General features: G+C 40.6%; 2 protein-coding genes across 2 annotated transcripts; both read right to left on the reverse strand.

Moving 5' to 3' along the window:
• Positions 1-738: 738 nt before the first annotated feature.
• timm17a (translocase of inner mitochondrial membrane 17 homolog A (yeast)) lies at positions 739-5,731 on the reverse strand. Its single transcript, XM_037102338.1, has 6 exons — positions 5,584-5,731; positions 4,359-4,458; positions 3,802-3,865; positions 3,223-3,351; positions 1,777-1,887; positions 739-1,625 (listed from the first exon to the last, which is right to left on the reverse strand). The coding sequence occupies exons 1-6, from the start codon at positions 5,607-5,609 to the stop codon at positions 1,549-1,551; spliced, it is 507 nt and encodes a 168-aa protein (XP_036958233.1). The 5' UTR covers positions 5,610-5,731; the 3' UTR covers positions 739-1,548.
• A 2,542-nt stretch (positions 5,732-8,273) lies between these two features.
• lmod1b (leiomodin 1b (smooth muscle)) lies at positions 8,274-13,734 on the reverse strand. The gene is made up of 3 exons (XM_037102282.1): positions 13,149-13,734; positions 10,322-12,073; positions 8,274-9,472 (listed from the first exon to the last, which is right to left on the reverse strand). The coding sequence occupies exons 1-3, from the start codon at positions 13,434-13,436 to the stop codon at positions 9,446-9,448; spliced, it is 2,067 nt and encodes a 688-aa protein (XP_036958177.1). The 5' UTR covers positions 13,437-13,734; the 3' UTR covers positions 8,274-9,445.
• Between the last annotated feature and the right edge of the window lie 978 nt (positions 13,735-14,712).

Genomic DNA, 14,712 nt, shown 5'->3' on the forward strand with positions numbered 1-14,712 from the left:
TTGTTTTGTTTTTAGTGTTTTGGGGGTTATGGAGCATTGGTTGAAGAAGAAAGGCACTTTAAATGTCAAGACAATCTTTCTATGTGCATGTTTTTATATTTTCTAATATTTATAGGTTGAACAAATACAACTACTCAAGTGAGAAAATAAACATCTGATTATTGGATAATACATCTTACTGGTTAGTTCCACTCATAAACCTAATAATCAAAAATCAAGGGTGTTTGTCAGGTGAAATATCTATATCTTACTGTACTGATTTACTGAATGTTCTTAAAGAAAAAACATTTTTGATTGTTGTCACTCATGTTCAGCTTGAGTCTCAACTGTGCAGCTCTGCCATGAAAGAAACAATCCCTGACCCCACATATCAATCTGGTGACGTCAAAGTTACATCAAGGCCTCTTCCCTTGCTCATCCAGTGTCCTTCACCTGTGACTACACAGAGCTGGCTTCAAACTGATAACAGGTGTGTGACACAAACATACAAGAATGTAGGAGTTAAGTGGTCCCTTATGTGGCTTTTGTAAACACATCCTAAAAACTGTGAGTGACACAGTTTTGGCCAGACATGAAAAGGCAACACCAGTGTGGATAAGCTGGCGAGGAGTACCCTCTAGTGGGGAATGAGTACTCCTACCCAGGCAACATGGGGTTGTGGGTAAGTATGGTTCAATCACTCATACATTTTTTTCCCAGCTCTGACTAAAACTATTAATAAAAATAAAGACACACAGGACAACTTAATTCTTTATTGTACCATAGTACAATCTGTCATACAGATTTTATACAGCATGGATCAATCCCTTGCTTGAGTTAATCCATTCATTTGTACTGCCTTTGCCAACCTTGGTCATTACCTGTCGTTTTCCACCTCCTCGTGTTGAATGTAAAAAGCGCTGTCACACGCAAAAGAACTTAATAAAACCTAAAATAAATAAATCACTTTAAAACAAACTAATATCCCAGGAATAGCATTGTATCTGATAGGTGTCTGCCTTCATAAATCAAATAATGAAGGCCAGCCAGATGTCAGTGACCAGCCCAAGCAGATGACATATTTAAGGCAAATAAAGACTAATTGAATACAAGTGGAAAGCTTTTACTCTATGTACATCATCTTTATATATAAATCATGATGTCCCATGTGTGACGTGTTTTGCTAAATTCAACATTTTCCAGAGCTCGTCAGTCTTGATCTCCCACTTGTCGGTCTACATGCAGCAAATACTATATATGAACAAAACAGAAAAAACACAGATCACCCCTACAAACTCTGGAACATCGAACAGATCTGTATTTAAGTAATGCGAGGTGAAGCAGATGCACATGACAAGGCTGAGAATGGCAAAAAGGCAGATCTGTACATGGCTCCTGAAAGAAAGAAAATGAAGATGTGTTTTTGTCCTTCAGTTCTCCGACACAGTCCGTTAAAAGTTGGGTGCTGTTGCTATGGTTTGATGTGTGGTACTTTGCATCTCCATTTCTTCTTCGTAACTTCAGCAAGGAATTCAAAAAGGCCTAGTGGACGAGAAGTAGGGAGACCTCTCACTGATATTGTCTGTAGTCTCCAAAGGAGGCGGAGGGCATGGCAGTGGGGGCCGGTTCCTCTGCAAACTGGGGCCCTGGAGGGAAAAAAAAGGTGAATTTCATAATCAACTGCTGTGTAATGGATGTAGATTCATAACGTATACAAAATACTATTATACATTATATGCAGTATCCTTTATGTATCTATTAATGATACACGCTTCCAATATCAGAATTATTACTTACCAGTTGGGAACTGTGAGGAGGCAAACCTCGTAAGCAGGATTCCAGCGCCCTCTATCAATGCCAGAAGGATGCCTCCCATGGCTGCAGAGCCTACCATGGCTACTGGTCCATCTACAGAGGAACAGGGATGGTTAATATATTACATGAACATAGTACATAAGTTTCCACAACTCACATGAGTTTATTAAACAGGGAAGTTGATATGTTACTGTGTGTTAGAAAGGGTACACATCGTTTAATATCCACAACTTTGTTTTCAAGTATATGAAAAATTACCATTTTCTTTAAGAGGTTACCAAAGCTTGCACAGCCATATAGGTGTTTCACCTGTCCTCCACAATTAAAACTGGGTTAAAGTTTAAGTTCACAGGAGCCTAGCTGGGAATTACACAAGATCACCAAAGTTAATAGACCAAAAAGGTGCAGGTTTCCACTAAGTAAGTGGAACAAAATGAACAAGGACAGTGACAAAAAAGATGTGAATCAACCTTGATGTCTACATGCCAACACGGTCCTGACAATAAATTCAATCTGGCAAAAAAAGATTTTTAAAAAAACCTATGCAGGTGGACAGAAAAGGTGTATTGGGCAGGGATGGGACAATTAAATATTTTATAAAGAGACAGAAAGATGAGTTTACCCCTACTTATTTATCCTTTAGTTGTGCAGGAAGACCTTAAGATTCTTTCAACATGCTTTGTTTTTCACAATAAAAGATGTATCCCATTTGTGATGCAATGTGTTTTTCCTTAGAAAAAAAAGTAAGATGAAAGTGATATATTTTAGTGCAATTCTATTTTTAAGTTAAAATATTTTGATGATTATCAGGATAATATTTTGTATCAGTCATGTTGGACCTGGTAATCGTATTGTCATATTCATATGGTCCCATGCCAAGATGTAGAGTCTAATTATAACCTAGCTCACATTTAAAATGAGAACATATATGGTCTCACATGCAGCACAGTCACAAAACATGCAAAGTATAGTCTCCTTAAACCCATTATTATCCAGTTAGATACTGTAAACAGGACAATCTCAAACAAATTCAATAACTCTTGTCAGTGTTTAAAAATCAGTTCAGCTGTCGCACAATTACTGCAGTTATTCTAGAAATGACAAGGAAAATACCTTTTCAGGAGGAATCTAGTGTGAAATAAACAACGACACCAACCATCTTTAAGCTCTCTCTTCCTGCACTACAGAGTTTTGACAAGTCACAGTGACGGGCTCAGAGCCTCTCTCATACTCCTGTCCAAAGTCATATCTACACCTTAACTTGTCTTACTAATGCCTTCGAGCACACTTTATAATTTTGATAATGCAGAGGTTTTAATGTTTAACTCTGTTCAGTGTACAACAGCAACATCACTGTGTGCCTTCTGTACCAGGCATGTAAGTGTTATCTGTTGACTTAACAGCCAGCTTCATCTAAAGCGTACTCACTTCTTGCAGCGAGGATAGCTCCAGTCATGGCCCCACTTGTGATTGAGTTCCAGGGATCCTCCTTCCCTCGTACTTTTACTAAACCACAGTCAATCATGGAGAAGAGGCCTCCCCATACTGCGAAGCTTCCTGTTACCCAAAAAAGGTTCAACAAGTTAGGACACTGTGTTGGGCTATTTTGTCATCATTCGGAGCTATACTCAAACCAAAATGATTTTTTTTTTTTTTTTTAAATCAGGTACACAACAACTGTAGGCTCCAAAAGTACGTATTTGTTGCCTCCTCATAAATGATGGATAGTGGGCTAGGGTTCAGGTCTATTAAGCCAGTTTTAAAGAAGTTCCAAAAGTTTTCACTGAAGATAACCTGATCAAGATTTTTAACCATATTTCATTAAATGACAAGGGAATACATAGGGAAGACTAGATTATATTATGCAGTAGTTGTTTAGGGCAGTTCAGTGGATGTTGTTCCAGCAATGATCAACTTATCAATCTAGGAATTGTAAGTAACAGAAACAATATGATACAAATTTCCCACTTCTTGGCAAGTATATCCAAATTCAGTGGTTATTCATACCTCCAAGCTGTGGGGCTCTGGTCTTGATGGCAGTCAAGCTACCTCTCATTCTGTGGCTCATCCCCTACAAGAGGAAGCAACAGCAAACACAGATCAATGCAAATTCCTTGTCAAGACAGGATATGATGAAATCAAAATGGCAGATTATATCAATGTAATACATGGTGGAATAAACAGGTTTCCTTGTAGTGTAACTGAAACTACTGATACCACACTGGGATAGAATCACATTACATTCCTTTTCTTAGTACTGGTAATTAACCTAATTCATTTGCTTTATTGTCCAGTGCTGTGGTGGTAGACCATAAAGTTGAAACACTTTAGCTGAAAAAGATGTAAATAAATGTCACTGATTATTTAAAACAATGACATTTCTGCAGTCAACTGTGCCAGTAACATCGGACAATGAGAAACCATGGTGTACTTCATGTTCTAAAAAATGAGTTAAACCAGTCCCATGTCGCATGTTTTATGTTTTGTATAAGGAAGTTAACATAGTTGCATCTAACTGAAGCAATGCAGCAGAGAACAGTGTTAAGCTACATGATTCAACTTACTGAGGGTGCGTTTCTGAAGCCTTTTACTGCCTGGAATATTCCTCCTCCAATAGCTCCCATGGTGAAGGCTCCCCCACAGTCATCCACAATCCTCCAGGGACTGCAATCAATTGAGAGCCATTAGTGAAGGTCATGAACATATATTAAGTTGTATTTATAGGTATAATGATCTCTGGTAGCAGGTTCAATCTTGATATGCCCCATGAGTATGGACTGGGAGCCAAGACTGATTGTAACTGAACAAGCACCATCTCATTAAGTTAATGTGGACATAAAATAATCAAGATCTTAACATGAATAGATTAATGATAAATGACTACTAAGCTATGTGACTTTGCTCACAACTTCATCTTCATCAAGGGCATCTCCACTTAAGTAGAACCAAAACACAGTAAACACACAGTAAACAAATAATATACAAAATATCTTGAACACAGTTTCCATTTATTCCAAAAACTGCATGTTACAGTAAAACGCCTTGCTGAATAGAACTATTGCAGTTTAATTAATTACACATTATTTCATGTGAAACTTTTAAATCTTTATATTGCTGTGTACCACCTGGTTTTCTTGACAGCTTAACCTGATCCAGGACACTCCTACTGGATGGTACCATACAATGGAAATAAACATGTCACTAGTACACACTGGCAAAATGATCTATCATTACACTATATTGACACCGTCAATTTCAGTTTCTAGGTTTTTCCGATGCAATTAGACAAGTCTAGAGTAACCCTTCTCTCGCGTTAAGCTATCCTCAGGCTGCCCCCGACAGATACAGTTAACACACAGGTGGCTAACTTACCAATATGCTAACGCAAACAACGATAACTGGGCTAATTAACTCCGAACCACTAAAATTATCACAATAGCGCCTGACATTCAATGTAGCTCACATAATAGCTTATACAGACTCAGTGACTCGAGTCGATAAACAAAATGTAATAACATGTGGGCATGTAAAGCGACAAGGTCACTAGCAACGTGATTTAGCTACGATGATATAATGCTAGCACACACTGCCAATACAGACCTATGTAAAGTTAGCATTAGTGCTAACGCTAGGTAGCTAACCGGATTTCACATGTTTCGAGCTATGCCACACGTCGTAACATAAAAATAATTATATATATTCGAGGTAGTAGTTAAGCAAAATGAAGTCATGAAGATGACTTGGCAAATCACAGACAAAAAATATATTTTATTTGGTTATAAGACTCACCATGGTTCTCTGGCATACTCCTCCATTTTGTTCTTTCGCTGTTCCCTCTGACGTAACGCTTATCGGCAACCTGACGTAACAGCACAACGTGATATCTTAAAGGGACATTTCATGTGTTTTTAAGTAAGAGCGAGGGAATAAGATTTCAGTATGGGAACTCGTTATTATCTAGTAGGGAAATCAACTTGTTATTGCAGTAAATGGATCTTCCCAAAACGTGTACAACAACACAGCTCGTTGTTCTGTTGTCCAGAGAATCACTGCATTAAAACGTCTTATTTTTGGACTTCAGGGACACCGTACTCAACTTCTGTGGTAGAGGTGAACTGGGATGTCAAAGGAGACGAGTTTTATGGCCATACGGTTAAACAAGGGGTTATAAAGTGTATCCTGTTATCATGAATTTGTAAAGCAAGTAAGCACATTGTAAAGCAGAGTTGAAAAAAAAATCAGAAAAAAGCTTTAAAGCTTTGAAAATTAAAAAAAAATCTGCCAAAGAAAACAAACTGCTTTTACGTTAATTTCCAAAAGTGCACTGATCATTCTGGACCTTTTGTTGTCGATTGTTCCAGACTTAAATAGAGCAATAATAACAACAACAACAACAACAACAACAACAATAATAATAATAATAATAATAATAATAATAATAATAATAATAATAATAATAACAACAACAACAACAACAACAATAATAATAACGATGATAATCATAATCATAATCACAATCATCATCAACATGGCAAGTTTTTCCTCACTCAAATCGAGGGTCTAAGGACAGAGGATGTCATTCACTGTACAGACTGTAACTCCCATTGAGGTGATGTAATTGAGATTTTGGGCTATTAAAAAAAATTTGGTTTGATCTGATTTGATAATAATAATGATAAAAAAAGAAGAAAGAAGAATAATACAATCTTATTTGGAACAGAAAGCCTTCAAGACAGAAGCACTTTCTTCCTTGAACATTGACCTCAGTGTTAAAGGGATATTCCAGTGTAAGTTTAATCCATGGTCCAACACACCTTAACACTGAATACGACCCCCCCCCCCGAGAGATAAAGTTTGCAGACCGCTAGCTTACATAGTTTTAACTTCTTCAGAAACGACCGCACAGCAACAATACACTGCTGTAAATGGATCCAAGTATAAATCGCCATCAAAAAGCCCAAATAATGCTCAGAACAGCACATTAGAAACAGGGTCCCAGCACATATTTCAAGGCATCAAACATTTGATATCGTTGCTGCCTTTGTCGGAAAAGATAAACAAATGGATTAAACTGACACCGGAATATCCCTTTAAGTGTGGGACTTTGCTTTGATAATGTATGAACCCCATTAGCTTGACTGAATTATTCACAGGTCATGTTTTGACCATGCCCTGTGATGACCTGGTCACTTGTGTATCCCGCTGCTCACCTAAAGTCAGCTGGGATACACTCGATTTTTCTTCTTCTTCTTCATCTTTTTTACTGATGAACAGGAAGAGTTTCATGCTGATCCAAACCAGCAGTGCTACTACTATGAGTCTCATAAAATTGTCTATCAAAAAGTGAATGGGACTTTTACTTCTGGAACCAGGGGCACCCGAAATAGCTGTTCCCATGCTGTTTAAAACGTTGTTTTAATACGTTTAAGATATTATCTGATACAGGCCTAGTGTTTATATGTAGTATTACATACATTTGTTTTGAGTCGGATTTCGACACAGCAAAACTAGGGTTGTGTATACCAGGAGAGGGGGGCCAACAAGGGCCCATGTTTGCCCTGGGCCCCATGATAGGTGAATGCAGTCATGCCTAAATGTGCAGTTAGTTTGAAGAGTAAATTAAACAAGACCATACAGTGTACCTGATGTAAGTATCAATCAAATGTTGATATACTAGAATTAGAATTAGCAACCAGAGTTACCTTCTACATATAAATCAATACAAGTCTTCTTAGCTCGCCTCTTTTGGGCGCTGAACAACCCACAATATCAACATTTTCATTCTTTCCCCCTCTTTTTGCTCCATCTCAGATCGGCACTGTTGGTCAGGGGAGCAGCCACAGAGGAGAGACAGACCGTTGGCCTGCAGCCCATTATTAGGAACGAGAAAGGAATGAATCGCAAAGCAAGCTTTCATTGCGAAATGCCCAAATATAGGCATTTCGTGGAGAGAGAGAGAGAGACAGAGAGACAGAGAGACAGAGACATACACTGGCCTGCTGCTGCTGCTGTTGGTGCTGTTCTTCTGTTCTCCTCTGAACACTCAAGATGATGGTGGGTCGACAGTAGACAGCTCCCACTGTTTCACTGCAGCTTTAAACATGTAATGTAACAAAAGTCTAAATGGCATGTGAGTGAGTGTATAAATGGAGGTGAAATCTTTACATTAACTTCATTAACTCAGCTGTCGGGTTTGCTTTAAGAAATCCTTTAAATGTAATTAGAGATATCATTCACACTGCATGTTGACACATATCTTATATGGCTCTTTAGATATTGTGCATATATTCCTATTAACAGCTAGATGTGGAGTATGTCATGAACAGTGTACACTTTCAATGGAAATAAATGACATCTTGACAGATATTTATACTTACATACCTTGATTTATCATAATGAAAAATATTGCAAAAGTCAGTTGTATTTAATTGAACATATACTGTACATAATCTCCTTAAAGATATCAGCCAGGCACAACGTAACACTTGGGACTTGTCATTGCAACATAACCATAATCTTTTATTGAAGACATACAGGCTCTGTAAGAAAGGCATGTGTAATCAGATTATGCATCTTTTGTTACACAGTACATATGTGAACATATGTGAGTGCCACTCTGATTTTCGTTTACCATAGTAAAGTCCTTTAGAAAATGACATTCACTTTTAGAATGGCGTAAATCAACAGCGGGGTTGATATCAAGCCAGTGACAGTTTTCCAAATCCCCCTCAGATTAAGACATGTCGGTGTATTACATTACAAATTATGTAAGGTATGCAAACAACCCAGGCTAGATTGATTCTGTACAAAATATAGCATCAGATGCTTGAAGGGCAGCCATTTTAACTTCCTGATAAAATAAAAATGCATGATGTAATTATTTCCATGCTCTAACTCTTTCGCCATGCGCCAGGATTCCACTGGGCAGCTTTCCAATTCATTAAACTCTGCCTGAGATGTCTTGAGATTTTGCAATGAGACACACAATCAAAGACCACCTTGACCTTTTGTTTTTTTTTTCTCACCCAGATTTTCTTAAGTCAGGCCGCCATGTTTGTTAAATTCCCTGATATTTCCGCCATTTCATAATTCCCAGTTTGAACGGATTTACAAGTATAAGGTGGATTCCCACAGACGTCACAAATAAATAAATGGTCAAATTAATGTCCACTATATTACTGATAAACTTTCGTATATTAGAATTTTATAAAGAGTTATTTGAATCACTTATTAAGCTCAACACACGCTCCCACCACGCTCACATTCAGATGCATACACAAGCCCACATGTTATATGATCGGCTTCATTTTATCTAGTGCAAATAACCAGCAAAGCGTCAATATGAACTGAAGACAAACAACCACAAAAAAAATCATGGCGCTCACTGCAGTCGGCTAATAGAAAGCCCCGCATCACTCATTCTCCACAGAGTCCTTTTGGTCCAGTGTTTGAGGGGAGAACTCATAGTGAGGGCTAGTCGTCCAACCCGATTGAACATCTCACGTTTTGCTTTTCTCCATCCGTCCCACAGCACAGCTCTTCGACTGCATCCCGGGGGAATGTAGAGTTTACTGTATCTCCTTGAAAACCTGTGGTGAGATGTCTGTTCTCCTCCGCTCCTCTTTTTCACTTAAGATTCCAACAGGAAATATTACTGCAACCACTTTGGCACCGGCACCTGGGGAAAACAAAAAGTGGGTGTGTTAGAATATACTGTGACTGAACTAAACTATGCATAAACGGATTGTACATACCGAGTTATGGATCCCACTGCTATTCTTGCTAAGACCTGCACTACTCTGCTTGTGGTAAGATGCCTATGTTGGTTGGGTTGTTTAGGTTCATTGCCCTTGAGGTGCCTTCTCTGTTTACTCCAATGGACCATTTTCTTTTAAAGCAATGGTGGCCCGTGGAGCCTTTCAATAGAGTCCGGAAGTTAGCTGTTAATACTAACCAGTACTGTAAATCAATCAATCAATCAATCAATCAATCAATCAATCAATCAATCAATCAATCATTAACGACAAACTTAAAAAACAAACTCCAAGCTAGCAACCTAAATGCTAAAAATGGAAAGCAATGCCAACACTAACGTCATCGCTAATGGTAGAAACTTAAACAAGCAGTTTCTGTTGTTTCTTTTGCGGGGATTTAGACATTTTAATGCCAGGGCTCGCCTCCCCACGTGCAAAACAAGTTCACCCCAACACTATTCTGCTGGCTGTATCCTGGGTTAAGCCCTGCCTAAGATGACTGTGATTTTACTTTTTAACAAAATATAAACAACCCAGAGCGTTTTGTTTCGACTATACCAGAATGATAATCGGTGCAGTCAGACCTTTCTCCAGTGCTGTCGCAGTGCTGTGGATATATACTTGGCTATGCAAGACTAGGGTTAGGGTGAGAATATGGTGGTATGCCAATCAGAGGCAAAACTGAACAAAAACAACAAGTACTAGCCAATCAGAGGCGGAGCAGGACAGGTCTTCCAAGACTAGCAGTCGGCTTGATAAAGACGATTACGCACCTTCTTGAGTTGTTTCATATTGCTTCCTCTGATCGAGGCGAGCAGTTGGTCCCTTGAGTTCTTATTACCGGCTGGGCCTTTCCCATCCAGCTTCCTCTGCGAAACCGGAGTCAGAGAGTTCCGCAGGGAGTCTACATTCAGCATAGGAGGCGGTGGCGGTGGAGGTCCACCCCCAGGAGGAGGTGGAGGTGGCGGTGGAGTTGGGCCTCCAGCTCCTCTTTTAGGAGTCAGCTTCGGTGATGGCATTGGCGAAGGTATTGGAGATGGTTTGGGTGAAGCTTTGGGCGAGCTTCTCAGAGATCCTCCACCACCCGTCTTGGGCACGTCCAGAGTCCCCTTCTTCTCCCCGTTGGCCTGCGCCTGCTTCTGCTCCTGCAGCCGCTTCTGCCTCTGTCGGTCCATGTTGCGACTCAGTATGTTTGTCGTCGTCATCCTGGGACCAGCGAGTTCAAAGTGGTATCCCAGTTTGAGCAGGGTGGTGTTTTCTTTCAAGATCTTGGTCATCTCCATCTCAGTCTTTCCACCACAGATGTGACGCTGGTTCTGAAAGCGGAGCTCGGTCAGTGTGGAGTTGTGCTGCAGCGCCTGGATCAGAGACAGGATGCCCTTACCAGTGAGGTGGTTGGAGTCCAGGTTGATGCTGGTGATGGATGTGTTGCTGCGTAGCGTGCCTGCGATGGCATAAGCCACGTGGTCGTCCGCACGGCAGTTGGCCAAAGCAACCTTTTTGACGTTGGTGTTCTTGTGCAAAGCTTCTGCAAACTCAATGAGCGTTTTCGTCTTGATGACCTCCGAGTTGTTGACGTTGAGCTCAGTGAGGGAGGGGTCGTTGCTTCGTACCTGCTCCATCAGCTCGTCAAACATGCTGGAGTCTTCGTCCTCCTCCTCTTCCTCTTTGGCCTTGCTGTTCGGGGTGTTTTTGGCCACGCAGTTGCTGAGTTTCTCACTATTCTCAGCTTTTTTCACTTTCCCTAAGCTTTCCTCTTTCTCCCCAACTTTCTTCTCTGTGCTGATCTTCTCCTTCTCCTTCACATGGTCACTGTGGTTAACCAGCTCTTCTCTATCCGTTCTTTTCTCCGACTTGTCATGTTTCACCTGCACCTCGCCCCTCTTGGATGGTTGTCGCTCAAGTTTGACGTCAGGCTTGTTTTTATCTTCAGCTTTCTTCTCCTCTGCTTTGGGCTTCTTCTCTTCGGATCTACCCTCCGGCGCCTGGTTCTCTTGTACCTTGCTCTGCTTCTCCAACATTTTAGAGACAAGTCCTTGTGTCCTGAGACCCTCCGATCTTCTTTCCTTTTCCTTGCCCACATCCTTCTCTTGTTTTTCTCGCAGCTTTGAGATAATATCTTTGGTTTTGCTGTCATCTTTTCTCCTGCCGTCGTCCTTCTTCTCCTTCTCTCTGCTGTCATCCTTTTTCTCCTGTAACTTTGAGATCATATCCAATGTTTTGCTTCCTGTGCTCTGTCTGGTTTCTCTTCTGTCTCTTACCTTACTTTCCTCTTGTTTCTCTTTCTCCTTGGTCTCATCATTTGCATCGCTCTCCTTGCTCTCCTGCTTCCGGTATCTACTTGACAGCCGACTTCGCTCCTCTTTCGAACTGTCTTTGCTGTTTCTGTCATCCACCTTCATGTCTTTTTCGCTGGAGACACTAGCTTGTCTTCGCAACTCCACTTTAACATCATCATTCCCCTCCTGGCTTAGGCCCATCTTCCTCAGATATTCCTGCTTCCGGCTCTCCTTCTTTGACTCACCCTGCGGGAGGACGAACATTAAGAGCATCAGGAGAGTAAAGCAGTTCAACATTCACCAATAGCAAAAATAAACCATTAAAAATGTCCTTATGAAAGAGTGTGTCTTAAACCAAAATAAATCACAGGAAATGCAGAATTAAAGACATCTTCAAAGTCCCATTATTGAAATAACTCATTGCCTATACAGTGCAGCCACACAGTATTTAGAGCATGACATGTACAGTATGATATCACTACAAACACTGTGTCCATTTACTGTGAAACGGCTCCTCGTCCATCTGCTCACTGTAAACACACACACTCTCTCCCTGACATAATGCGGTGTGTGTGTTTACAGTCAGTAAAAGGACAGGGAGCCATTTCTTATGGCGGAGGGATACATTTGCGGCGAGTAGCTTGCAAAGTGTTTGATTTGTGAGTCTCCATCTGTTTTGCTGTGCGAGGCTGCGGCCCTGGCAGATGTAGCCTTAAAAGGCAGTGAGTGTAGGAGCAATCAACCAAGGAATTCCATCAGGCCGGGATTAAGAAGCTCTGCAGGACCATCGACTGAAGTGCCTCTCTTTTTTAAACACGCAAGAAATCCGGCTCACTGACACTCGATCGAGGAGGGCTCAGAAGTCTTTTACATCATGTCACAGGAATAAAGGAGTTCAGGTTCTGTTTCTGTTGCTGTTTTCTCCCTCGCTTGTGAGAGGATGATTAAGGATGTGAAATGGATGTTAAGTGAGCCTCAGAGGGGACAACAATGTTTTTCCTGGCATGGAACACAGCTCCGCACTATTTATGAGCTGATGAACTCCGGGTGCATGAGGTCCAGTTGGTGGTTTGCTTCAAGCACATGAAAGCTATCATTAGAATACCTCTGGGGCAGTGGTTGTTACATAAGGCTGTAATCTGTCGCTCATGAGTGCAAATGTTGGATTTGGAAAAAAAGGTCTTCTAAAATCACCCATCTGCAGGATATTTAATAATAAACTGCTCAGATACAAACATTTTAAGAGAGCTATGGGTTGTACTTATCAAACATTAATTTCAAATCTGAAACATACCAGATGTCAAATCAAGCATTCACAAACCTCAAATGACTGTTCCCTCTGACTGAGCCTCCCTTTAGGATCGGTCTCCCGTCTGCCGTCCAGTTTAGCACCCCGGACGTTGTTGCTTGTGGGTGGCTGCGCCAGTTGGCTCTCCCCTTGGATGATAACCTTCCCATCCTCTGGGGTTAGGTCTGGCACTTTCATCATATCCTTCTCCAGCTCCTCAACCTCCTCAGGGGAGAGGGTGGACAGCAGGTTATCCAGGTCTGGGTCCTCACTGACCTGACGGCCCGTACGGGTCAGGCCTCTCATCTTTCTCCTCGACATGGTTTCCTCAGGGTCCTTGGGTTTTAAAGGCTGAAGCAGTGGAGGAGAACAGGGAGATTCTCTTTGGAGATGCTGATGGGGTTAGTGCGGTCAATCCCTTTATCTGATTATTGTGTAATTTCTCTCCTGTGGTGAGACGCCGAGTATTACCAGAGGTCAGACACTGGTGTCCTGCTGTCCCGTCGCGTCCAGCTCACCAAAAAGCCACCGGAGGCATCAATCCTGGTGCAAAGAGGCTGGACTTGCAGTCTTGCAGTGAGGGGTACCAGAGATGAACTGCAAGAGCCTCTCATCATCAGAGTGGACTGCGAGGCTGAGACATTCTTCGAAATCCTGTGAAAGTGCATGTCCATATTTAGCTCAGGGTACACACTCCTTTAAAGGTAATGGGAAGGGCTGAAGTTTACAGAGATGTCAGAGCAGAGTTACACAGACTTCCTATTACACAATTCATGTTTATATTGAGAGCAGCTCTGACTTTTTTTTTTTTTTTAACATATCGCAATGACTAATTTTAACAACTCATAAAATTCAAATCATGTTCATGTTCTCCAGTGTTTCTTTAAGGAACTACTCTTCCTATTTGAATAAATATTTTCTCAACAGTTTGGGAAAAACAGGGCAATTAAATATACAGTGTTTTTGTTATGACTGTCTATATATAGATGGTCAGAGACGACACAATACGAGCAGGCCGATGATTTAGTGGGACCAGATTTATTCAGTGGTGGACTTTGGATCTTCAGACAGAGGCAAAAACAGTAAAAATGCACCCTAAAGGGCACTTTATCATGTTTGAGACCACCAGTGATTATCATAGTCATTACTATGTGCAGTGAAATCCATTTTGGCAAACTTGAGTCCACAATAAAGGTTATTGTATTGTTTATTACAGAAAAGACACTACAACTGTTCTTTTTCTTTTTTTAAAATGATCTTTATTTAATTTGATGGTTTCCACCACAGAGCTTTGCTTAAAATCTGTTACTAAGATTTATAATAAGCATGGGCACTAAAATAAGGGAAAGTTGTTTAAAATGAGAAAGAGTCCATGGGATTTGAGATGAACAGTTATAACGAGGAACTAATAATTGGTTGCACATTTTGTACATTTAGAATATAAGTTTTAGAATAATTTCACAGACAAAGATTTAAATGTGTGATCAGAGCAGGGTGTTTTTATGAAGCTGCATTTGGTGTCAAATAGATGATGTTTAAGTTTTAGCTTCAACCAACAACAGGATACAGCAGTGAGGTCAACATTTCCACATGTACA

Source organism: Acanthopagrus latus, chromosome 6 (genome assembly GCF_904848185.1).
Source record: "Acanthopagrus latus isolate v.2019 chromosome 6, fAcaLat1.1, whole genome shotgun sequence".
Taxonomy (NCBI): domain Eukaryota; kingdom Metazoa; phylum Chordata; class Actinopteri; order Spariformes; family Sparidae; genus Acanthopagrus; species Acanthopagrus latus.